At 41.4% G+C, this 24,877-nt stretch overlaps 1 protein-coding gene and 1 long non-coding RNA gene across 2 annotated transcripts in view; one reads left to right on the top strand and one right to left on the bottom strand.

Annotated features, from left to right (window-relative positions):
* Positions 1 to 1,442: 1,442 nt before the first annotated feature.
* On the bottom strand, positions 1,443 to 17,513 carry RPP40 (ribonuclease P/MRP subunit p40). The gene is made up of 8 exons (XM_075921303.2): positions 17,123 to 17,513; positions 11,153 to 11,297; positions 8,802 to 8,870; positions 7,482 to 7,577; positions 5,509 to 5,634; positions 3,436 to 3,634; positions 3,016 to 3,150; positions 1,443 to 1,845 (listed from the first exon to the last, which is right to left on the bottom strand). The coding sequence occupies exons 1-8, from the start codon at positions 17,246 to 17,248 to the stop codon at positions 1,647 to 1,649; spliced, it is 1,095 nt and encodes a 364-aa protein (XP_075777418.1). The 5' UTR covers positions 17,249 to 17,513; the 3' UTR covers positions 1,443 to 1,646.
* A 318-nt stretch (positions 17,514 to 17,831) lies between these two features.
* Positions 17,832 to 24,877, top strand: part of LOC112543993 (uncharacterized) — a 44,365-nt gene continuing 37,319 nt past the window's right edge. The window contains exons 1-2 of the long non-coding RNA XR_003087290.3: positions 17,832 to 17,968; positions 18,665 to 18,738. This is a non-coding gene — a long non-coding RNA (uncharacterized LOC112543993). The remainder of the gene's footprint in view (positions 17,969 to 18,664; positions 18,739 to 24,877) is intronic.

Raw genomic sequence — 24,877 nt, 5'->3', positions numbered from 1 at the left:
CCCTAAGTTGAATCTGTATGTAAGTCGGAACTGGCGTCCAGATTCAGCCGCTGTTGAAACTAAGGTTGAATCTGGACGCCAGTTCTGACTTGCATACAGATTCAACTTAAGAACCACAGGCATCCCCAAGTCAGCTGCTGCTGAAACTGATCAGCGGCTGATTCCAGGAAGCCCGGGGCAGGGGCTTCCTGTAGTCAGCCACTGGTCAGTTTCAGCAGCGGCTGACTTGGGGACGCCTGGGGCAGAGCAGCTGGGGTGCTGCCGGGTTGGTCCAGTAGCTGCCCTCAGGCTCCGCGGCTTTGCCTCTGTATCAGAGGCAGCAGCACAGGGTTCCAGGTGGGAGCCAGTCCATGAAGGAAGTTAGTTTAAAAACTAGCTCCCCATGCAGACTGGCTGCCTGTCGCCCCACACTGCTGCCTCTGATAGAGTGGCAGCAGCCCCAGTCCACAGAGCTGCTCTACCTGCTCTGTCCACAGGGAACTGAGACCCTCCTGTGGACAGGGCCCGCCAGGGACAGAAGCTGGTCCATGGGAAGTGAAGCAGCCTCTGTCCACGGTAAGCCCAGGCCCACCACAGACAGAGGCTGCTCCGGCAGCTCTCCCTGTCCACGGGGAATCGGAGCTCACTGCAGACAGAGGCTGCTCCGCCTCCTATGGACCAGCTTCTGTCCCTGGTGGGCCCAGGACACTGACAGCAGGGAGCTCAGGCCTGCCCTCTACTTGCTGCTGCCTCTAATAGATGCAGAGGCAGCAAGTGGTGGGTAGGCTGGGAATGCATCTAGTCAATTGATAATCCTAGGTTTATCAGTTAATCGTATAGTCAACTTACACATTGACATCCCTACTAAATATTGGTTTTCAAATGTTTGTAATTTTCCAAGGAAATCTAACTCTTACCCTTAAACTTTCTTATGCTTGATCTCTTGCTACAGATGAATTTTCCAGCAAGGTCTAAGCCAAATCCCTTTAGCCATTTGATTTACAGGAGAGGTCACGGAAAAAAACAAGTTTTTTCCTATCAAAGTAAAAGTCAAGCTTTTGTGGCAGCAAAAACAGGTGAAAATTGAAACATGGCATGGTCTACTCCTAACAAAGAATTACAAAGCAGGATGATAGTAGATTTATCCAACAACAGGAGCAGTTTGCGTAGCAAAATAAAACATCTAATAAAGCTTCTGCCAAATAAACCAACCATCTCCAATATTTATGGGGGTTAAAACCCTCCCCTGCAAAAGAACCATGTTTCCCAGACTGTATACCCCTTTTTTGTTGCTTTAAATTTCCTTCTATGCTGGAAGGTAGAATTTCTTTTTCAGGTAATCTGAATAGTGGAAGATGTGCTGTTTGCTGTTTTTTAAATACAGAAGACCATGATTTAGAAAACCATTTATTATTTTGACAAGATGACACATTTGTGGAATATCTAAAAAGATTTAAGGAACAGATGTTTCACTTTTTATTAAAAACATATATAACAAAAATACACATTCCAGTAAACAAGGCTTCTTCAATCATGTGGAAACAATAAGATGATAAAATGAAAAGCTTCCTACATACACAGATTCTTTCAATGGCTAATTAATTATCTGATTTTTGTAAGCATATCTCAGACATTCTTTTTAAGAAATCTTCCTATGGGAGGAACTTTTAAGGTGGGCAATCATCATTTGCTCCAACAGCCATTTGAAGCCAATAGTCCAGGTTCCTAAAAACAACAAAATTGTACAAGTTCTCTCCTCCCTTTTGGAAACCATGTTCACTTTCTCTCCATGAAACAGGGCTGTCTGCAAAGCCATGCACAGTTAAGGTCACCCACTGAGCCAATTTTGGTTCCTCAAAATAGCAACTGAAAGAGAAACATACATTAGCCCCCTAATTAAAATGGAACAATAAGTTACGTTGAAGTAGACCAGAATGGAATTAGAGACCTAACTATTTAATCAAAATGTATAACTGAAGGAGTTAAAAATCACGCTTACTAAACTACGGGATACCCAGTACTGTCATGGGCATCTTACTGGAAAACAAACTATGTTTTATGTGAGAAATTCCAACTGCTGTCACATCATTTTACAAAGTACATACAGAGAGCACAAAAGGTTGGAGCTTTCTAGCTGAGGCACTGAAGTTGGAGAATTCCTATAGACCTTAATATTGGCATAAATTAAAAATATTTACGAGGCAGCTCAGTTTAAATATTTAAATGTAACCACTTTTTGTAAAATTGAACAAAAAACAAAAGAAATGGGACTAAATGGCTTTTTACAATGAAAAATTGTCTTCTGAAAATGTATATTGTATTATGTACTTTGACATGTAACTGTAAACTTCACTTTAAATCAGAAATTTGTTGTGTTTTTTTTTTTTTTAATAGAAACCAGCTTTTCTGAGCTGCTTCTGGTGGCGATCATCTTGCAAGGAACTGGCATTATTTGTGACTAGGAGAATAGAACAATCCAATGTCAGTGGAAGATACATGGAAAGAAGATCTGTAAAAAGACTCTTTCTGTTGCTTAGTACTTTTACCACTGAAAGGGAACCACTCTACAAATCATAAACTAGTATTAATCAAGACCAGGAATTCTCCAATGCTCTTAAGACAGGGAGCCAGAAAATCTGTGTTTTAATCAAAGTTTAGTGAGGCTTGCTGTAGAAGTTGAAAATTTGGCTGTGATTTGTTCAATATGACATACAGTCGGCCTGAATTTCATAAATGCTTGTACCCACAGCTCCCATCAACTTCAATTAGATTTGTGGGTGTTTAACACTTAAGCAAAAAAAGCCCCAAGACTAGAATATCTCAAAGTTGGGTCTCTCAAAGCTGAGATATTAAAAATCAGTTGTCACTTTTGATAATTTTGGCTTTAACCCTTTAACTTTAGTTTATATATGTTTGGGATAATATCTTTTACTTACCTCCCTGGGGTGCTGAAGATTAGTGTGAAACACTTTGAGGAGGAAAAGCATTAAAATTGTAAATATATTATAATAATGTACCTCTGGCTATGGCCCTTACCATAGCTGTTCCAATAATTGAATTATCTTCTCTGGGAGTATAAAGCCAGTGATTGTGCATACATAGGCTTGCTCCACTACTGTGCTGGGCTGAGGACAGCAATAGGTTGATAAGAAGCTAAATGACTTGTTGTCTCTGAAAACAGAAAGGTATAGTGCAAGTTTTCTACATTACCACCCTTTTCAGAGTTGTGCATCAACCATAAAACCAGACATATATATTTAAGCCTTTAAATAAATGGCCTGCTTTTCAGAATGCTGAAGGTCTGTGAAAAATCAAGTCACTTATGTAAGGTGTCTAAATAAAGACTGAAGTGCCTATTGTTAGGTATCAAAGGTAAAAAATTATGGCTTATGCTTTTAAAAAATATTTAGGCAAAATATAAATATAAAAAATATAAAGGCAAGTTCAGATACTTACAAACCAACATTATTGAAAACAGCACCTAGCCAGTCAAAGAGTTCCTGTGCACTGCATGATTCTTCTAGCTTTCCTTGCAATTCATTACTATGTAGCACTGGACACTGCAAATTTCTTAACGTGCTGAATGTTGTTTTTGGCTGATGGGCTTGTATTTGTTTTTTGGAAAAGTATGACATAAATGTTGATCTTTCTTCACCTAAGAACACAGACCACCAAAAGTAACTATAAAACTGCAATACAAAAGGAACACTGAGAATCAAACTAAACTGAAAGCTTTAAATGAATTTACAAAGGAAAGATGAGTAAAATTCTCTATATGATGTACTTAAATTAAAACACCTTATATGCTGTTTATTTACCTATGCCAGAGCCCTAGATTTTTTTTATGTTTTTTTCTTGGAAATTAAGTTCATTTTCAGAACTAGGAAGCTCTACAGAGAAACCTTATTGACAGCTATTTATATAATTCAGTTTGTCATTAGTATCAGTTAGGGCAGACAAAATAAAAATTAAACCTTCGAATTACAGAACATCTTCAAAGAGAAGTGTTTGTTTACTGTTTCCACAGAAAAAGCCACATGAAAGGAAAAGTTATGCTTTTCCACTTGTTCTTTCTATATGAGAATGCAAATGTAGCATCTGATCATCCTACTGAAATGCTAAGTAGATTTGGAGGTTTAGATAATGATTTATTACAAATAGAACATCATCATCTGTATATAGTTTATCACTAACAGCATGTTTTGAGTCTGTTCTCTCTTCTCCCACTCCATCTCTTCAGGATATATTAATATGACTCCAAAGCAAGATACCCAATTGGTAAAAAGCAATTTTATAGTGTTCCTGCTTACACCTTGGAGATCCCTGGATGAAAAGAGAAAAATAATACTAAGGCTTCTTCTAAGAAAATAGTGGCAGGCTTCTCCTGAAGAGATGCTCTATGTAGGACACCAATAAGAGAGATTGTATTCTACATGTCAAAAGAAAGCATAGAGCTGCTTCAAAAATGGTAGCTTTTCCCCATGGAAAATTTCAATTTTTCAGCAGAAATATTTTCAAGCAAAATATTTCTGTGGAAAAATCAAACCATTTTGACTTGGAAATATTGCTGCAGTGCCTCCTGTTCCAGTCTCCTCTAGAGGTTCGTGGTTGATCTTGGATGACTCTTTTCTTATAAAGCACCACACTTTTCCATTTTGGCAAGAGAAGATGGTGGATCATGGCAGAAAAAGCCAGGCCAGGACACTAGCCTATAGAGGAAAATAGGACATGAGACAAATAGAGCCCTGGAAATCTGTGGATATTCATAGCTCATTTTTGCAGATACGGATACAAATTTGAGCATACAAATGTCCTCCAAATATATGTATATCTGCTTTATATTCATGGGCATCTGCGGATGTGAATGTGGATATCCGTGGCTCATTTTTGCAGATACAGATGTGGATAGAACAGGGCTCTAAGAGACAAATTAAATTCCCATGTGGCACCACAGCAATACTTCCAAATGAAAATATTTGGGTTGTTTTTTTTTTTTAAATGAAAAATCAAAACTGTGTCACAAACAGTGGCATTTTTTTGACTAGCCTTACAAAAGTCGAATACTAAAACATATAATGGATGTATGCTAATTTCAAAACCAAACAGTAATTGCAGGGTTTTTTTTGACCATTTTTAATTCATGTCACTGCACCTTTGAGGTGACATCAACATGAGTTTGTTGTGTAAGCAACAAAATCATGCTATCTTACAAATTTACAGCCCAAGTAAGAAGGATACCTAATTATAGAATTATGCAGTATTGTTGTAGCTGTCCCAGGATATTAACGAGACAGAGTTAGTTAGCAAGGTAATATCTTTTATTAGACCTACTTCTGTTTGAGACAGACAAGCTTTTGAACTTACAAAGAGCTCTTCCCACAGCCCAGACCTGAAGAAAAGCTCTTTATAAGCTTGAAAGTTTGTCTCTCTCCAGCAGAAGTTGGTTCAATAAAAGATATTACCTCACCCACCTAATTTTATATCATCCATAGTTAATATTCTAATAATATTATAGTTTATTCTTATTACCTGTATTATACCAGGACAGCAGGAAATCAAACTGTAAAGGCTTCTTCTCTTTCAGGGCCCAAAGCACTCTTTTATATTTCTTGCTATCAGGATCAAAGGCTGAATCAGTCAAGTCAATGGTAATAACTGTAAAAGATAAAAGGGCAAATTTTACTCAGCCAGAGCTCAGTTTTAATATTCAGATTCTGTAAGAGCTATCAGAAAACATCAACTACTTTTAAAGTTAACCCTCCATTCTTTGTAGCACTCTCAAAATCTTTAAGTAATATAGCTGTTGTTTTCTATTTTTAAAATCATGATTTTTCTCTTCATTTTGATGTAAAAGGCAACATTGCTACCTTTTGTTAACTTCTCTACTTGTGTCTCAGCTTCACTGTGCAGAAATCAAGGGAAAGTTGTGGGTCTTTGTCTGTCTGATAGGTTTTTTAAGTTAACTGCTTTCTAAAAACCAGCAATGAGCAGCTCACTTTTGTGAAAGAAATTAGAAAAGGGGGGATGTCATGCCAAAATAGTAGCTTTAAACAACAATGCTGGCAACAGATCATTAGCATTTAAGAAAAAAAAAAAAAAACCAAAACACTATAGCTTACAGTACCAGCAAAAGCCATACTCATGGCTTCAGAACTGTTTCCATTATAAGACTGTTTTCCCACATCCATTAGTTCCAGTCCAAAGATTACTTTAAAAAAATTGGAGGAAATTTTATTAAACCATTTTTAAATTTTATGATTTAGAACTATAAAATTATTTCCTATTTTGCTACTAGTTGTTTTTATGCAGCTAACATAAAGCCAACAGCATTCTGCAAGTTAATATTTGCTGTAATTAGCTTTTAGTATGTATAGCTCTTCTCAGTTTGTGGGGGGAGGACAGGAACTAAAAGGGTTATGGTTTTTTTTTTTTTTTTTTTAAACAAATCCACAGGATATACATTGTGCAAAGCATGAAGGCTACTGAAAAGACAATTTGCGTGAGAAAGATTTTAAGTGTTATAAACACAGAGAACAACATCCCCAATCTCTCTCTCTCTCTCTCTCTCTCCCTCCATCCATCAGAGGTTTCTCGGGTTTAGGTTTTTAATTTGCAGTTTCTTCAACATTCTGCAAGGTGTAAAGCTTTCATTTAAAAAAAAGATTAAGGTTTTTTGGTTATTCTGCTGTGAAAATACAGAGATTGCATGCAGTATATAAAATACAGAAGTGCTCACATCCTACATAATTGCAATACAGGGGATGTATAATTAAAAATAAATCAAGAATTGCAGACATTAATTAAGTTCTTACAATATCACACTATTCTTTCTCTCTATAAAAACGTTTTTCCTGCAGGACGAGAGTGACATCACAACATCACTCTGAATCCCACATGCCTCCTCCCTCCCTTCCTTCCTCCCACTCTTTTGCCAGAACTCAGGAGCCAGGGGCTTCTGCACCATGGCCTCAGCTCCCCTCTCCCACCAGTGGCTGGGGAGAGTACGCAGGGCCTAACCCAGCCGTGACCCAGCCCTCCAGCAGTTGGGGGGGGGGGGAAAGGGGAGAGCCAAGACTGGCATGGCCTCAGCCCGGCGGCCAGGGGTGGGAGAAGAGCTGGGGCTGGGCTGGCCTCGGCCCTGCCCAGTGGCTGGGGGTGGGGGTGGGGGGAGAGCCAGCTTCAGCCCAGCCACCATGCAGCGGGGGAGTGGCCAGGTTGGCCAGGGAGAGTGCTGGGGCTGCCTACCCCCAGGAAGGGAGGGGTTGGGGAGAGTAGGCCCCTAGTAAATGTATATGCTCTATTTGTGCTTTTGTTACTTGTATAATTTACACATCTCTCTCAATATATGTATGGTATATTTACACATGGAGAAAAGGTCCCAGAGATTAACCAAATTTAGAGGAATCAAACTTTAGCTTGGATAGTTGGGTGTCCTATTAAAACACTCTATAAAGATGGATATTGATATTAGAATAAGTGTTGATGGTGTAAACAATACTTACTATATTTCATGACTTTTTTACCAAAATACTGAGATGGACGACCTTGTAGTCCAAGCTCCTCATATGTGTCCTTGTCCACTGATATAATTAGTTTTCCTATGAACAAGAAGGATTTTTGTTAATACCAGTTATCTCTTCTATAGCTCCCTTGTAAGTCTTTGACAATTTGATGCTGTATAAAGTTAAACCCGGATCACTAGGTGTTAGTAATGTAATTCAGGCTCCCTCAGGTACAGTGATAGAAATGTAGCCGTGTTAGTCTGGGGTAGCTGAAGCTTCAGGTACAGTTTCTCCCTAAGCGACGAAGAGTCCTGTGGCACCTTATAGACTAACTGAAGTGTAGGAGCATAAGCTTTCGTGGGCAAAGACCCACTTCGTCAGATGCATGCCTAGTTTCTCCCTAGTGTTTGTTACATTCAAAAAGGACTTAACTGTGGAATCACACAGTGACTAAATCATGGACTTCAGGATAGCTGGGAATATTATAAATGTTACAAAATATGTTGGGAGCACTCAGGGAACACAGCCAGGATCATATCTCCAATGAGATAGTGGCAGTATATACATACAAAAGATGATAACCCTTCCAAAAAGAGCTTATGTGAAGCATTTCAGTTTACTCGTGCTCTGCCAGTCACTTGCCTTTTTTTTTTTTTTTTTTTACAATTAGTAAGACACCAAAAATAAAATATGAAATATTATACATTTTTACTGTAATTGACATAACAGGTATTGTAAAATATGTTGAAATCTCAAGACGTTTGGAAAACAGTGAAACAAAGCAAAGCTCTCCATTACATGTGAAATGTGCACAAGGAAGAGTCTTTAATTATACTTAGAAGTATTATTCAGTGCTTTTAATTACTAAATATTTCCTCAAAGTATTTTGACAAATATACTAAAATCCCTTGACCTATATTTTATAGGAAGAAGTGTCATCTTAAAATGGTTTAGATTTTAGAATTTGTAAGAAGATTTTAATAAAGTTTGAGACCAGCAGAAAATGAAAATATTTTTTACACAAACATTTCTCTACAGCATTAGAAATCCAAGATTAAACAGCACTGATCATTTGAAATATGTAAAAGTGAACAGGACTTAATTTTCATTGTCCATGATATAAAAAAATTGAATAAATCAAGAGCATGGACAAAGAGTAACTTAAATTTTTAAAAAATATTTCATTTTAATAATTATTGGTAAATGTAAGTAAAGAAATGTACTCATGATTTTTCCAGCCTTCTCTTTCAAAAATCCAAGTAAAAACAAAACAAAGGCATTAGTCAATGTCAACATACAATGAACAATATGAATTCATACCAGTTGGCAGTAGTGCAGCAGCATTATCTTGATCAATTTTTGTATTGTATGTAAGTGCATAGCATGAACCTTTAACACAAAAGATCAGTAAAATATAAGGTTACACAGTTCTCAAAAGATATACTGGCAATATTTAAGTTATGCTCATGTCAAAAAAATAAGCTAGCCAATTGCGGTTTAGATCCTGTTTGATTTCTGCTCTGAAAGTAACTAGCCTTGTCTCACTATGGTATTTTTGTGTTGCCTCTACAAATTTGCTAGTGACATTTTAGGGATTTAGAACCCAGATTAAATCCATCCCAGGCCCTTTAAACACTTTATTTCAACTTGAAAATTATTCTTTTCACCAAATAAGAGGAAAAAAACCACTTTGGACTAACCATTTTTTCAGCTATTGGATCACACTAAAAAATAAAGACGATGATGTTACCATGGACATTTTTTTCAGTTTTGTACAACTACCTTCAACTTCTAAAATTAAGAGCTCAGTCCTGTAATCTTAGCACATGGGGCGGTCCCACTGCTTGAACAGGAAGAATATAGGCAGCAAAAAGAGGTTCCTAAATTTTGCAAGTAATTAATCTTTAATAGTTCTCCCTCCACTTTCCTTTTAAATCGGTTTGGAAAAACGCTTTGCTCCAAGTTTAAGTCCTGAACGATAGAATTCAACAAAGCAGAAGATGTCCCTGGAAAGTGGCTACTCTGCCATCAACACACCTTTTCTTCAGAGCATTAAATATCAAAGACAAGAGACACATTGTTCCATTTTTAATGTTCAGTATGGAAGAACGATGAGGGGGAGAAGCCATGTGCAGATTTGCATGTCCTCTTTGGAACTTGCACATTTTATTAATAATTAAAATCTCTAAGATGACATTTAATCAGAAACCCAGAATGTCACAAGACAATTACAAAGTATATGGAGAAGAATCACTTCACTAAATATCTGAAGTGCAGTCACCTTTATGCTGGAAGATAGCTGCCAATAAAAACCACCACTACCACGTCACTAGTTCAGGACATAAAACCAACCATAAATAAAATCCCATTGAAAGTACAAGGAGAATGTAGGCAGGCAGACTGAAATCACTCAACTGCAAGAGCATCAGGGCCAACCTTCTTTCAATGTATACCTGTAAAGAATGCCACAGACCATACACGTGTTCACCTATTTCTATTTCTGATAGGTCAAGAGAGCTCAAACCTTAATAAGAATTTAGATTTTAACATCTTACTTTCCCCTTTTTACCCATATACAAATACATGTCAATTTTTGCTGTACCTTAGTGTATGTCCACACTACAAAAAGTATGTGTTCTTAAAGTGGATTAGCTAACTTGTAGTAGCTAACTTGTGTTAAAATACCAGTGAAGATACAACAACTTGGCTTTTAACTTGGGTTAGCAATAAGGAAGCTAACCTGAGTAAAGCCAAGCTTGCTATGTCTTCACTGCTATTTTAACAAAAAAACAGCTACTGCAGTTAGCTAATCCAAGTTACAAACACTTGGTTTTTTTGTTTGTTTGTTTGTTTGCATTAGACATACCCTACATAACTGTTACCTCATGCCATCTAGAGTTAGAATCAAAAGAATATCATTCTGAAATCTTGGATTCTTGGTTTCAAATGTTTAAAGCTACTCTTTAGCTAGTGGTTTATGAGATCATTCTTAGTAAGACTTATGTGGAGAAAGGGTGTGTGTGTGTGCGCGTGTGCGTGCGCGACACCTTGTCAGGAGCAGTGTTCATTTTCAGGCATTTGTGCAAGGCCTCTGAGGTAGGGAATAAACTCATCTAAGTGCACTACAGGATTTTTCTTCATTTAGTACTCCCCCACCCTTTAGAAAATCAAGGAAGTTCAATTTAAAAAAATCCAATGACCTTGCTTTATCTCCCTATTTTCTGTCCACCACCAATCTTTCTCCTCTGCACTGTAACAGGTATAATAACCCATTTGAGAGAGTGATGAGGAGAAATGATGAAGACTTCTCTTTTAATAAAGCTAATGTTACAAAGAAAATTTACAAGTTAAAAAGGAAAGCACTGTACATCCGGGGTCAAGTTTGTGCTCTGGGAAGTTGCAAGTATTGGTTTATGCAGATAATGAGATACAGAACACCGTTAACAAGATACATAACTGGCATTGTCCCAGATTGCGGTGGGTGAGTTTTTGAAGTGTCAGACTATTTGTTCTTCTCTTCTCTTCCAAATGCCAAAAATGTCACAGTCCAAAAACTCACAGGAAAAAAAACCTTAATGTTATCAAAACCACTTTTTACTCTTCCAGGTAGCACTGACAAGAATATTTGGTTTCATTCATATTCATCATATGCATTTTTAGCTCCCTCTTACCTTTCTTCACATACGTATTGATAAATTCATGTGTGATCAATTCATGAAGGAATAAATTCTTCACCAGGTAATACTCTCCAATATCTGTGATAACACTTTTCAGTGCTTCTGGAAGTATTCCACATTCAGGGATCAATAAGGACACCTATTCAGATCACATTTGTAATGCAAATTAAATCTTACATCTAAACATAGATAATCAAAATTACAAAACAGAGCTGAAGAAAATAAATAAGCAAACAAAAATTCAGCTCCTCAAAGAGATAAGCACATATTAAAGGAGTTAAGAAAGTGTCTGTAGATGAGTGAGTGCCTCAAATAGCAAGAAGAAAATTCAGTACATAACTAATTTTAAGCTAGCCACTGCCCCACCCAAAATACCCTAGAATTTTACTATTACCAAAGCTTATTGTGTAGCACTTGGTTCTCTATTTTGCATAGTTCATACATAGTACATTGCCATTTAAAGCACTACAGACAGAGATATTATTACACAGCACAGTTTTGCAAAGTGTGTGGTTTAAAGACAAAATAGCAGTTAGTTAAAAATCTTTTAGGATTGCTTTTTACCTTTGCTATTTGGGGCATTTACCACTAGGGATGTTAAAAACCATTTTATACACTAACCGTGTAACAGCTTTAGCTTTATACTACAGTGCCCGCAGTGAACCCTCCCTGGGAGCGGGACCACCAGCCCCTGCTGGCCTGGCACCCAGGGAGGGGGCTTCACTGTTACAGTGAGCCACCTCCCAAGAAATGGAGCTGGAAGCTCTTTCTTGCCTAGCACTAAAGGTGTGTCTAGACGACAGGGTTTTTTCGGAAAAAAAAAAAAGAGGCCTTTTTAAAAAAACAAAACAAAAAAACAAAACAAAAACTTCCTTTGCATCTAGACTGCTGCCGCATTCTTTCGAAAGTAAATCGAAAGAATGCGGCAGTTTGTTCGACTGCGGAAAACCTTGTTTTACGAGGAAGAATGCCTTTTTTGGAAAGTGCTCTTTTGAAAAAAGGCGCTATGTAATGCAAACTGTGCTTTTTCAAAAGAGAGCATCCAGACTTCCTGGGTGCTCTCTTTCAAAAAAGCGACTTGCTTTTTCAAAAGTACTGGTTGTAGTCTAGATGCTCTTTTTTGAAAGATCTTTTGAAAAAAGCCTCTTCCGAAAGAGTCTTGCAGTCTAGACGTAGCCTCAGGGAGGAGGCTTCGCTGCCCTACCTACCGCAGCAAAGCCAGCTACCTGGGAGCCAGATGAATTTAACCAATATCATTAACCAATAAGCATCAGCTGATCAGTTAAATGATGAATTGGTTAAACACTAACATCCCTATTTACCACATAATGGATTAAACCTGTAATAGTTATGCCCAAGCACAAATAGAAATCAGGATATGGTCAATTTTTAAAACAAATACATTCCATGTTGCAAGACACAGATTTCATTTAGCCCGCACCTCCCAAATAACTTGATGCATAAAAACTCAGAGGAGACAGGGTGCATTCAATGTAGTATGGCCACTCTCCCATATTCACAGTAGAGCCTAAAGTGTTTCTAATAAGAATGAGTTTCGCAGGCAATCAATATTACATAACACAGAAAATCAAAGGAGAAAGTAGTGCTGCTGCCCACCTTATAACCAGGCCCACCCCTCATCTGGAGCCTAGGCTCTGCTCCAGCTCTATCCCCTCTCTGCCCACCCACTCGGTGCTCCAGCTGCAAAGCAGGGGCTTTCCTTTCTCCTCCTGGAGATGCCATACAGAGAGCAGGGCCCTTTTTCATTGCACTTGCCTGACACTCTAGCTGGGGAGCAGGCAAGATCCTACTCTCTAAACTGACTCCCCAGCTAAGTGGACGGAAGACTGGGGAAGTGGACGGTGGATTGTCCAGTTTCTCCTCTTGCTGAACTTGCCCAACCTGAAAAAATTTCTCTATAGTAATTAATTATATCACCAACTCCCCTAATCGCTTTGGAGTGGGTGTTTCCCTGTTCGGGTCGCCTTCACTAAGGATATGCAAGTCAACTTCAATCAATCACTTGGACAGCTTCAGAAAGGTATTTGGCAAACAAAAATGTGATGGATTGGTGGTTCTTCTATTTCTTGACCATCTTCTTCCTCTTCTGACTTCTAGTTGCACCAGCTCTTCATTGCTTAGTTTTTCTCTGGATTGCATAAGTTGTGTAAGGTCACCATCTTCTACCTCATTAAAACCCACATTATTGGCTAAGTAAAGGATATCTTTCGTCACAGTGAAGACAACATCTTTACATCCTTTTAAGTTACGCATTTAGACCACAACTTCCCCCATACACCATTCATGCATGTCCAACTAACTTCAACTCAAGATTTGTAGCCATGGTTTCTGATGAGCTGGTCGAAAGTATGGCATAAATAATGTGCCTTAAATGCGATAGCTTCTTAGTCCATGGGTTAGATCAGGGGTCTCCAAACTACGGCCCGGGGGCCGGATGCGGCCCGCGAGGCCCTCTCATCCGGCCCGTGGAGACCTTTTTGGATTCAAAGGCAGAAGAAGTGAGATTGTTTCAAAACCCATTTGAAGCAGATGTGGCCAGTTGCCCAGATGAACTGCAGCTGGAAGTCATTGAGTTGCAAGCAAATGACCTCCTTAGGGACAAGTTCAAAATAGGACTGGTGGGTTTTTACCAGTTTTTGCCCAAGGAAGACTTTCCTAATGTCAAAACTTTTGCATCAAGGTACCTTTCAATCTTTGGAACAACATACCTGTGTGAACAAACATTTTCAAGAATGAAATACGTGAAGAACAATTTGAGAACAAACTTGTCCGATGATAATCTCAGGTCACTGTTGATGTTAGGGACAACAAATCTAAAGCCAGAAATGTCTGCTATTTTGGCATCCAGGAAACAATTTCACCATTCACACTAATACAGGTGTTCATGTGTAGTGTATGAATGTGTTATTAAATAATAACTGAATAAAATAATATTAAATACATAATTAAAAACAACATCCATGTTTTGATTGTTTTTTATTTGGACCTCAAGTGTGTAGTCGGCCCCCGAACTGCTGTTTGATAGCTAATGCGGCCCTCGGGCTGAAAAGTTTGGAGACCCCTGGGTTAGATGAATAATGTGGTGGTAGGTGGCAGAAAGACAACTCTGAAGTTTTTGCACAGGCTAGCCAGGTTGATTGGGTGAGCTGGTACATTATCAATATGTAATAAAATCTTGAAACTAAGATTTTCTTTGGCATGGTATTCCTTCCATACAAGGATAGCACAGAGTCAACCATTCTGAAAAAATAGCTCCAGTTATCCCTGACTCCTTATTGGATCTCCAAATGACTAGATGGTGTTCCTTTAAAAATTCCTTGAGCGCTCATAGTGTTTCAGTTTCATAGTATGCTGTCTGCAGTTTCATCTTTATATCTCCTGCAACATCACCACCTTAGAAGCAAGGTTAGGTGGTCTTTGGCTGCTTTAAATCCAGGCACTGTCTTTTCTTGTGGAGAAACCTAAGTCTGTTCATGGATCCTCTTGCAGTAAAGGCCCATTTCATCAACACTGAAAACATGCTTAGGTGAATAGCCAACTCCCTCAATTATTTTCTTGAGATAGCTGTTGCAGTATTGGCACTAACTACCTCACTAGAAATCCTGATTACAGGTGGGAATTCAGCTACAGAGGACTGTTGGCACACCACTGGAGGAGGAGTGTTCCAAATCCACCCACCATGTTGTAGAGAATTGTTACACTGCCCTGGCAACGAGAGAGGAGGAATCATCCCCTAAAGAGAAGCCATGTATCTCCAAGGCTGGAAGATCTGCAGCTACCACTCCCAAGAGGAAAAGCAGGGTAGTGGTGGTTGGAGACCCTTTTCTGAGGAGAACAGAGGCACCCATCTATCACCCTGACATGGCATCCAGGGAGGTATGCTGCCTGTAAGGGGGCCATATCTGAGATATTATGGAGGGATTATCAGGAATCATCCAGCCCTCTGACTATTACTAGGGATGTTAAGAGTGTAACTGATTAATCAGTTATCCAATAAGATGATGTTTATTGGTTAATATTATTGGTCAAACTCTGCCCCTTTCCCAAGGAGGCTTCACTATGGGCTCTGCAGTATGAAGCTTATTTAAGGTTATTTGGATGTAACCACTAAGATTTTTAGCGGTACATGGTTTCCTTACTGAATGACTTTTTAACATCCCTAACTACTACCCCATACTATTCATCCATGTATAAGTGATACTTTGAGGTATGACCCTGAACAGATCAGAAGTGACATGGGAGTACAGGTGAAGGAGTTTGGAGTGCGGGTGGTGCTCTTTTTGATTCTCCCAGTCTACAGTAGGGGCCCAGGCAGACATAGGTGCATCATGGAAGTGAACACCTGACTGCAAAGACTGTGTCACCAGGGGGCTTTTGGCTTCCTTGACCATGGGATGCTGTTTCAGGAACAAAAGACTGCTAAGCAGAAATAGGGTCCACCTATCAAGGAAGAGAGTATTTGGATACAGACTTGCTAACTCAATTAGAAGGTCTTTAAACTAGGTTTGATGGGGGCAGGTGACAAAAGCCCATATGCCAGAAACTTGGAGACCTAAGTGATAGGTTAGAAACTGGGGGGAGCATAAGCTATAAAAGCAAGGAGAAAGATGACAAGACAAAACTTGCTCCTGCCACTTGCTCACTCCAAACTGATGTGCAACCAAATAGTAGCAATCTCCCACAAAGCAATGGCCACACACTTCTCTATTGAAAGAGCAGCTCTCATCCAGGTGTTCTTGCCCCCAGTTCAGGGACCAGCTCAGGACACAGCTCTAGGAAGCTTAAAAGTTCTGTAGCCACTGCTCTTCATGCCACAGCTGCCTGAAATTCCAATCCCACCTCTCGGAGCTGGTTTCCCCTACCCTAAAAGTTACCATCCCATGAGTATATCAGGTCTGCCAGAGCCAAGTGAAATATCAATTCATCGTCCACTGACCTGGATGAAACTGAATTGGATACTGATAAACCTAAATATGAATCTGATGAGTCATTGTTATCTGCTACTAGGTCTATAATTAGGTATGCAGCGATGTGTGATGTTGTCTACGCAGTGCTCACGATAAGGGCCAGAAGTTAGGGGCACGTGGTTTCTCACCACAGTTACTTGAGTTGGCACAAAAATAAGCTGGAAACCCAGGGACATCTGGGAAGAAGACATTCCTAATGCTCCGTTGTGCTTTCCTACAGGGCTTAGTGAGTGAAGGTGATGCAAGACACCGTAAGATGCATAGCCACAATGCCTTTACTCTTTCTGTTGACAAGGGAGCTGCAGCCATGAGTCGTTGACAGTGGATACCAGAGAAATTGGTTTGGCAAGTTCTCAGTTTTGGCGACTTTTGCCTGTTGACAGCACTTTTTCACCAAAGCTTGCAAGTGTTGTCATAGCTAGGAACTCCACCTCCCCACCAGTCAGAAACTAGCACCTTCCTCACAGCTATAGGCTCGGGAATCTGGATTTTTCAGTCTCCTGAGCTCTCTAGTTGTACTGCCCCAACCTTTAAGTAGAAGCCCACCCCAGGGCTTGTCTATACTAGGAAAGGGCACCTCAGCAGCCTTAAAACCCGAGCAGGATAACTGGAAAGACACCCTCCCTCCCCAGTTTTGGCCGACACCTAGAATTTAGCTTGCCAGGCCTACAGCCCCTGTAGCGCCGATGTGGCAGCAGGGGCCTGATGCAGCAAGGGGTTTTCTGAGTCTGCTCCGCTACACCCCAGCCACGGACTAAGTCAGCCCCAGCGGGTGCGGCTGGCACCCCGGGAAGCAGGGCTGGGAGGGAGACACGTCGAGCCTGCGACTGCCCCGGAGCCAGAGGAGCCCGCTCGGGAGCTGCCCCCGCCCCCTGGACACAGCAGTGCGGGGCGGCACCGAATCCGTGCGCCTCAACTGGCTCGCTGGCTGACGTAGCCCTCCTTCCCCAACGGCCACCAACCGCCCCGCACTCACACGGCAGTTGTAGGGGTGGCTCCGCACGTGCGCCGCGTGCCGGGAGCGCTCGTGCCGCACGTGGCTTTTCTCGCACACCAGCAGGTGCCGCGGCGTCTCGCGGAGCCGCCGCAGCGGAACCGACATCCCGAATCCGCGCGCGCGCCGCGCCCTCCAATGAAGAAGCACCCAGAGCCCACCTCGCCCCGCCCTCACGTCACGGGCCGGGAGGGAGGGAGGGCCAGCGAGGCTACTTCCGGCGGCCTCCCCGGCGCAGAGCAGCTGTTTCCGCTGCAGCCTCAGCGGGTGCGACCACGTGTAATTACAGAGCGAGAGTCCTGAGCATGCGCAGTAACTGCAGGCGAAGCTGCTGCCCCGCCTCCCCACGTGCAAAATGGGATGAGCGGGGGGTTGCAGGAGCTGTCAGCCGCACAGGGCTGCTCATTGAGGCGGTAACGTAGATGAACACCCGTTTTAGATCATCTCTGCCAGCAGCTGCTTGCTGAAGAGCCTGCCCAGGCCTGTCCTATCTGCCCCCCCCACCTCCGGCACATTTTTGCATCTGTTTTTGTTTTGCAGCCGCTAGCACGTAAGAACCGCCTCAGCCTGAAAGAATCATGAGAGCTGCTTTAGGATGATGAGATCGTTACGTCACAAATGTTGTTCTTTTTATCTGCCATCTGGTTGGCGAGGTTTGGAGGGGGACCCCAGGCACATTTTTCAAAGATTTATTTGTAACCATCTGCCTTAGAAACTTCCTTCTTTTTTCATGATGAAAGCTAAGATTTTTCACTTCGACATCTGGAGCTTTAAGAAGAAAAATACAAAATATTGAAAACGTTTTGATAAGTGCAAGCATTGGCAACAGTGAGTTAATATTTTCACTTAGTCACAGACTCCAGGAATTGATGCTTTAAGAAATGCATAAACTATCTCAACACTCAATAAAATTATTACAGTGGGTAACCTATATAGCAACCAGTAAATAGCCAATTCAGTAGCTGGACCATTAAACATTTTCAGATGTGGAGTTGATGTTTAATAGACTTGTCTTGTCAATTTTAAAATGACAAAATGCTAATTGTCTCACCAAATGCAGAACAGAGAAGTAAAAGGGGCTGGAATACTGCTAGCACAATGTATCTAAGTCCTTCTATGATCAATATTTGTATTTTTAGGTCTGATTCTCCATTGCATCTCCTGTAGTCATTCACATCTGGGCAATATGAATTCAAAGTGGGTGTATTATGCTGTACCATAATCAATTTTACATTCCTGTCTGAGTGCAGTAAATTACTACCCACAGTACAGAGTAAAGAAAAATCAAGTCCTCTGCATGCCTAACTGTTATGCTGACAGCTTAGGCCATGCCACTATCCCCTCTAATTCTATTCTCCTAAAACATGAGATATATAAGTGAAACACCAAAGTGTGTTGCAAATGACTAATGTTTAGGTTGCCCAGCCATTTTGTGCCATACAAACATAAAACTGTGGTTACAGCTCTGAAATGATACACGAAGGGAGGTGAGAAAGATGACATTAACAATGACATTTTGGCTAGGTGGAGCAGAAAGAGAGGAGAAGCAAAGGAGGATAATAATATTATTCAAGATGGCCAACCTGCAGACAGAGATGGTAAGTGCAATATTTTTAAAGAAAGTCTGAGATTTCCACCTACATTGATTGTGTAGTTACTGCAATTGCTTGTTCACATTTTGTAATTACACACAAAAATGGCTATTCAGGCATCTAACTGACCACTTGCATGTGTAATCACAGTGGACTTCTAATTTAAAAACTACCAATTACATTGTTGCTGTCTAATTAATATTTTTTTTTGTTTTTAAAATAATTTTAATATCAATTGTATAGGGCTACTCAGCTGCAAAATCCAGTACAGGCAGTCCCCGAGTAACGCGGATCTGACTTATGTCGGATCCGCACTTACGAACGGGGCTTTTCTCGCCCCGGAACTCGCGGGCGCCGGGACCACCTAGACGCACAGTGGCCCTGCCACCGCATCCTCCGGGGAGAGAAAAGCTGCTCCAGGTGTCCCTGGTCTGCTGGGGACCCCTCCCAGCAGACCAGGGACACCCCGAGCAAAGCCGTAGAGGCGCCTCCGTGGCTTTGCTCCGGGTGTCCCTGGTCTGCTGGGAGGGGTTCCCAGCAGACCAGGGACACCCCGAGCAGACCGGGGACACCCGGAGCAAAGCCTTGGAGGCTCGGGACCCCGCCACCTCTGCGGCTTTGCTCCGGGTGTCCCTGGTCTGCTGGGGACCCCTCCCCCCAGCGGACCAGGGACACCCGGAGCAAAGCCTTGCAGGCACGGGACCCCGCTGCCTCTGCGACTTTGCTCCGGGTCTCCCTGGTCTGCTGGGGAGGGGGTGGTGCAGCTAGTGTGCCCCCCCCCAGCAGACCAGGCTTTTGTTGTGGACGCCTGGGGTAGAGCAGCTGGGGTGCTGCCGGGTTGGTCCTAGGGGGACCTACCCGGCAGCGCCCCAGCTGTTCTGTCCCAGGCTCCAGATTCAGCCGCTGTTGAAACTGATCAGTGGCTGATTCCAGGAAGCTGGGGGCAGAGCAACTCTGCCTCAGGCTTCCTGTAGTCAGCCCCTGGTCAGTTTCAGCAGCAGCGGCTGAATCTGGAGCCAGTTCCGAGTTACGTACAAATTCAACTTAAGAACAAACCTATAGTCCCAATCTTGTACGTAACCCGGGGACTGCCTGTAATATGCACAGATATAGCTCATCATCAAGCCTACAGGTGAAAGCCAGTTTGAACAGATGGACTTTACATTATCCATGAAGATCAATGGATGGGGGGGCTTTGTTGAAAAGGTGAAAATTCATGCCTCTAGGTCAAATAAGCTCATTGCACTAGAAGAGAAATCTACCCATGTGCAGCACAATTTATAGTCTTGTGATTTTTTCCCTTTCCTTCCAGCTCCCCAACACAGTGGACTGCATTAAAGTTATTATTTGCAACAGTTACCACACAGTGGTCTCTGAGGGTATGTCTACACTACCCTCCTAGTTCGAACTAGGAGGGTAATGTATGCATACCGCACTTGCTAATGAAGCCCGGGATTTGAATTTCCCGGGCTTCATTAGCACAAGCGGGGAGCCGCCATTTTTAAATCCCCGCTGCTTCGAACCCCGTGCAGCGCGGCTACACGGGGCTCGAACTAGGTAGTTCGGACTAGGGTGCCTATTCTGAACTACCGATACACCTCGTTTCACGAGGAGTAACGGTAGTTCGGAATAGGAACCTAGTCCGAACTACCTAGTTCGAGCCCCGTGTAGCCGCGCTGCACGGGGTTCGAAGCAGCGGGGATTTAAAAATGGCGGCTCCCCGCTTATGCTAATGAAGCCCGGGAAATTCAAATCCTGGGCTTCATTAGCAAGTGCGGTATGCATACATTACCCCGCTAGTTCGAACTAGCGGGGTAGTGTAGACATACCCTGGGATACCATAGTATTTACCTATGCTTAATATAGGCTATATTGGTGCATGGTAATTGGTGAGAAATATTGACTTTTTAATGGCTATTACTGTAGTTAATTAAGTGTGAGGTTTTTTGTATTGTAAAAATGGACACACTATTATTTTAAAAGTTAAATAATTTCAACTATTTAACACCTAGAAATCTACAACAGTCTCAGTAGGGATTTCAGTCTACAGTGTGCGTAATGCAGTTACACACCAATTCAGTTTGCTATGTTAGAAAATTATAGTATGTAGTCAAGAGGAAATGCCTTGAGGCAACATCCATGGTAATAGCTTGGAGTAAGATGGGATTTATGAACTGTTGCCTGGCACTGGTGAAAAGTTAATTCTGTTTTCAATAATCATGACTGGATTTGGAAATTAAAGCCTGATCTTCATATTATATGGAAACTTTTTTGTTGTTGCAGAAGCCTGCTGCTTCTTTCACATATTTGTTCAGCTTTGAAAACAGATCTTTATTTGGTTTTTCAAAGCTTGGGAAATTTGAACGTGTGAGGCTGCAGTATAGAGCAGAATATGGGGTTAAAAGGTGACATGCTCTTTTTAATTTCTGTTCAGTTTGGAGTGTCTTCTGAGATCAGCAGTTATATAGGATTAAAATATAAATAATTAAATACAGTTAAACCTTCAAAATTATTTGCTATGTTTACTTTGAATCTGATGTGTGTTTCTAAACCTCCATCAAACATTCTTGCTTCCAGTCAATGTTTTTCTCTCTCTCAAATATTGTTGACTGAAAAAAGAAAAGGAAGGAAGTTGCCTTGAATCTTCTAACCTTGGGTAATGTTCCTCTAATCTTTTCCATCCATATGCAGATTTTTCCCATCTATGAGCAGAATACATTTGTAGGAGCACTGAGGCATGTACAAACACTAGTAGACATAAAAAATCTAGCTGTGGGCACTCTTAATCACCTTGATGGCATTTGAATCTCTTCCAAGAGGCTATACAAGTGCGCAGCTTACAGGGAACACTGACCTTGGGCATCATTATTAGTTTTTCTAAGAAAGTACCATTTTGCATTTCTGTGTAAGTTAGCTATGTAAGAGTTTAACTGGTTTCTGGTTAACCAATAAGCATTAGCATTATCTTATCAAACAACAAATAGTCTAGTAGCACCTTAAAGACTAACAATACGTGTAGATGGAATCATGATCTTTTGTGGACACAACCAGAAGTGGGTTGTGCCCATGAAAGCTCGTGATACCATCTACACGTTTTGTTAGTTTTTAAGGTGCTACTAGACTATTCATTGTTTTAAAAAAATTTCCTGTTACAGACTAATTGGCTACCCTCCCTGAAGCAAAATGTCCCAAAGCAGACAGGGAGGAAGGAGGAGCGTGGCTCTATTCCGCCCACATTGCGTTGGGGAGTGGGATCAGCACACAGGGAGCAGTGTACTCTTATGCCATAATGGGGTGATGTAGCAGCTGTGCTTCCCTTGTACACCAGGGGCCTCTGAAAGACATTCTGTAAAATGCCTCCTCGTGTTCCACCGGGACAATACACCACAGTCCTTAATGGCACTATGGTGCCCTAGACTAAAAATAAAATGCTACATTTCCTTCTCTGCATGTATTTTTTTAAATCCATGTTCAAATGTAAACAGCATTCAAAACTCAGTACTTTTCCTGTTGGAAGAATTCTTTTCCATCACAGTTTATCACCCCTTTAGTCTGCTTGGAAGATACTAGCTTCCTTTTGTAAGTCATCTGATGCTATTAAAATGTTGCAATTCCTGCAGTTATTGTTTTAATAATGCTTGCTATGTTGAGGTCTATTTTTAATGAGTATTTTGAGAGAAAAACACTGGCATCTTCCTTTAATAAACTATTGTGTTACATTCCAGAAACATTCAGCTGTTCATAAAACTCCCAGTACTGCAGTTCTTTCTCATGCAAAACTCCTATTGGTGTGTGAGAGAGGTATTTTGAATGAGTACAGACTGCAGGATTTGGCCTAAAGATTTTAGCAGGGTTTTTAAAAATATTCTTTGTCAGCCAAATGCCAATATCATGTTGCTGCCTATCTCTGTTAGAGAAATACTGAAAATGCTGCCAGCAGAGTAAGAAAGCCATAGAGACAGAAGAGAGTGGTTTCTTAGCCAATAAGAAACCTTTCCACTTGTTTTTTTGACTGTAGTTCCTTCAGTGTTGGTATGCACAGTTTTCCTGAACTATCTAGCCTGTTATCCATGGCTATGTGGTGCCCAGGTATTACATTTCTAATAATTTAGGGAAACAGGCCCTTGTCTAAGTTGAGCAAAGCAACCTGTTACTAGTCTCTTTTAGGTTCTAGGGCAATGTTTTCAAAAGCACCTGTTGCATTTAGGATCCTAAATACCTTTTTCAAACATGTCTTAAGCATTTCGGTCTGATTTACTTTCAGTGAGACTAGGACCAAACCTGTCCCAGAACAGGGAATTGGACCCAGCCCCAGGGGACAGGAGTAACTACTGCTCGGGGAGTGTGGGAAAGGCTTGCTCCCCAGCCCTTTGTGAAAAAGCAGTGTAGATACATGTGAAGTTCACTGGAGGCAGACAGGGCGGTCACCCCTTCAGCCCCACTGCTGTATACAGGCACAGAAAGGTGAAATTTTTCAAAAGCTCCTATGTAACTTAGCACAAACCCCACTAATGTTAGGAGTTGGGTTTCTAAGCCATTTAGATGCTTTTTAAAATTCCAACCCTTAGGTACTTAAAAGTAAACTTCAGAGCCTAATTGTAGGCTCCTTTTTAAAAAAAAATGTTAACTCTGGTTTGTACACAAAACTACTGATTTTTAAGGCTCAAAGCATCTCATATGCACACACGTTCTTGAAAGGGACTCTCTATGCACAGATCTCCTGCTCTCAGCTTTTAAGTGAAGGGAGTGCTGCCTCCACTGTGCCATCACCATGTCCATATGTGTGAGGAAGGGGTTTCCACTGGAAATATGGGAGAAATATGTAAGGAACTCGGGACTGGCTAAATTCAATGGCTTTATCCTATGTTGATCCACTGAATTTCCATGCGGAAATGTGGGAAGTGCAGAGGCAGAAGTCCCATAAATGGTAGGCTGGGTCCTATATCCACATGGCTGGATTGCCCTTCCCCTCTAATCCCCAAGATTTATTAGCTAGGAAAGCCTTCCAAATTCCTTTCTGTTAGGGGATGCCTACTGAGGAACAATGTGAGGGCACTGTTATGGAATTTTTCTACCTCCCTGGCCCCTTTAAGTACAGAAATGTAACGAGTGTGCATACTGTAGTTGTATTTCATTCTTATTTTGCTTCTGTTTGTTCACAGTTTGAATGTATGGTGTTTGTGTTTCGTATCCCTTTATACCATTTATAGTGATGATTAAAGAACTAAAAATCACTTTATCTGGAGAACGAACTACTTGTAAATTTGGGTACTGAGAACAAACGTTTCCTCTAATTGGATTTAGTCCAAATAACTGAATCAATCACAAAATTTCCTCTGGGATTTTTCCATGGCAGAGTGTTGACTCAGAACAATAGCATACAAGCCCAGAGAGTACAAATCATCTCCTTACTGGAGGCTCCCCCGGCTCCCACATCAGCTCCCCTGAAACATCATCTTTTGGCAAATCAGTTGTCAATTGGCACTTAGTGCAAATTTAGTATTAGTCTGTTCTGAGTCCCCACGTTCTGTCTGCTAACAGTCTGTGTTCAGATGAGCCTCTTGCCAACCTTGCTACTTCAGGCCAAACATGTTGAGGAATAGGCAATTCTTTGTATGTGCCTGGAGGATTTTATCTGATCGTTTCTTGTCTAGCTCCTTCATGAAACTAACTGCACCATCCATTCTATTCAAGCAAGCTGTAAAGCAAGATCACCAGGGAAATTCAGCAGTTCAGATAAGCTTTTGGGGCTTTAGTGTGAAGATGCACAACCATCTGTATGGAATGATGAAAGTTCACTAAATTACTGTATTTACCTAATGTACAGGTACATTGCAAAGCAGGGGTGGGGAACCTCAGGCCCGGGAGCTGGATCTGGCCCCCCCAAGGCTCAGTTTCCCCACACACACACATTGGGGAGCCTGCAGTGGTGCTCCAGCCCCCTTGCCTCCCACCCATAGGGCTGGAGCATACAAAATCTACTAACCTAGCCCCCCCCCCCAAGTCTCTGGTGCACAAGGGGAATGTGAAGAGTGTCTATTTCCTTCTCAGTCAGGGATTTCTCACTTTGCTTCTCTCTTGTGTGAGGCCCCCCCCCGACTAATTTTTCTGTGGATCAGCAGCCCCCCACCCACCCAAAAAAGGT

Source organism: Pelodiscus sinensis, chromosome 2, assembly GCF_052426305.1.
Source record: "Pelodiscus sinensis isolate ZL-2025 chromosome 2, ASM5242630v1, whole genome shotgun sequence".
Lineage (NCBI taxonomy): Eukaryota > Metazoa > Chordata > Testudines > Trionychidae > Pelodiscus > Pelodiscus sinensis.
This window is presented reverse-complemented; position numbering and strand designations above follow the sequence as displayed.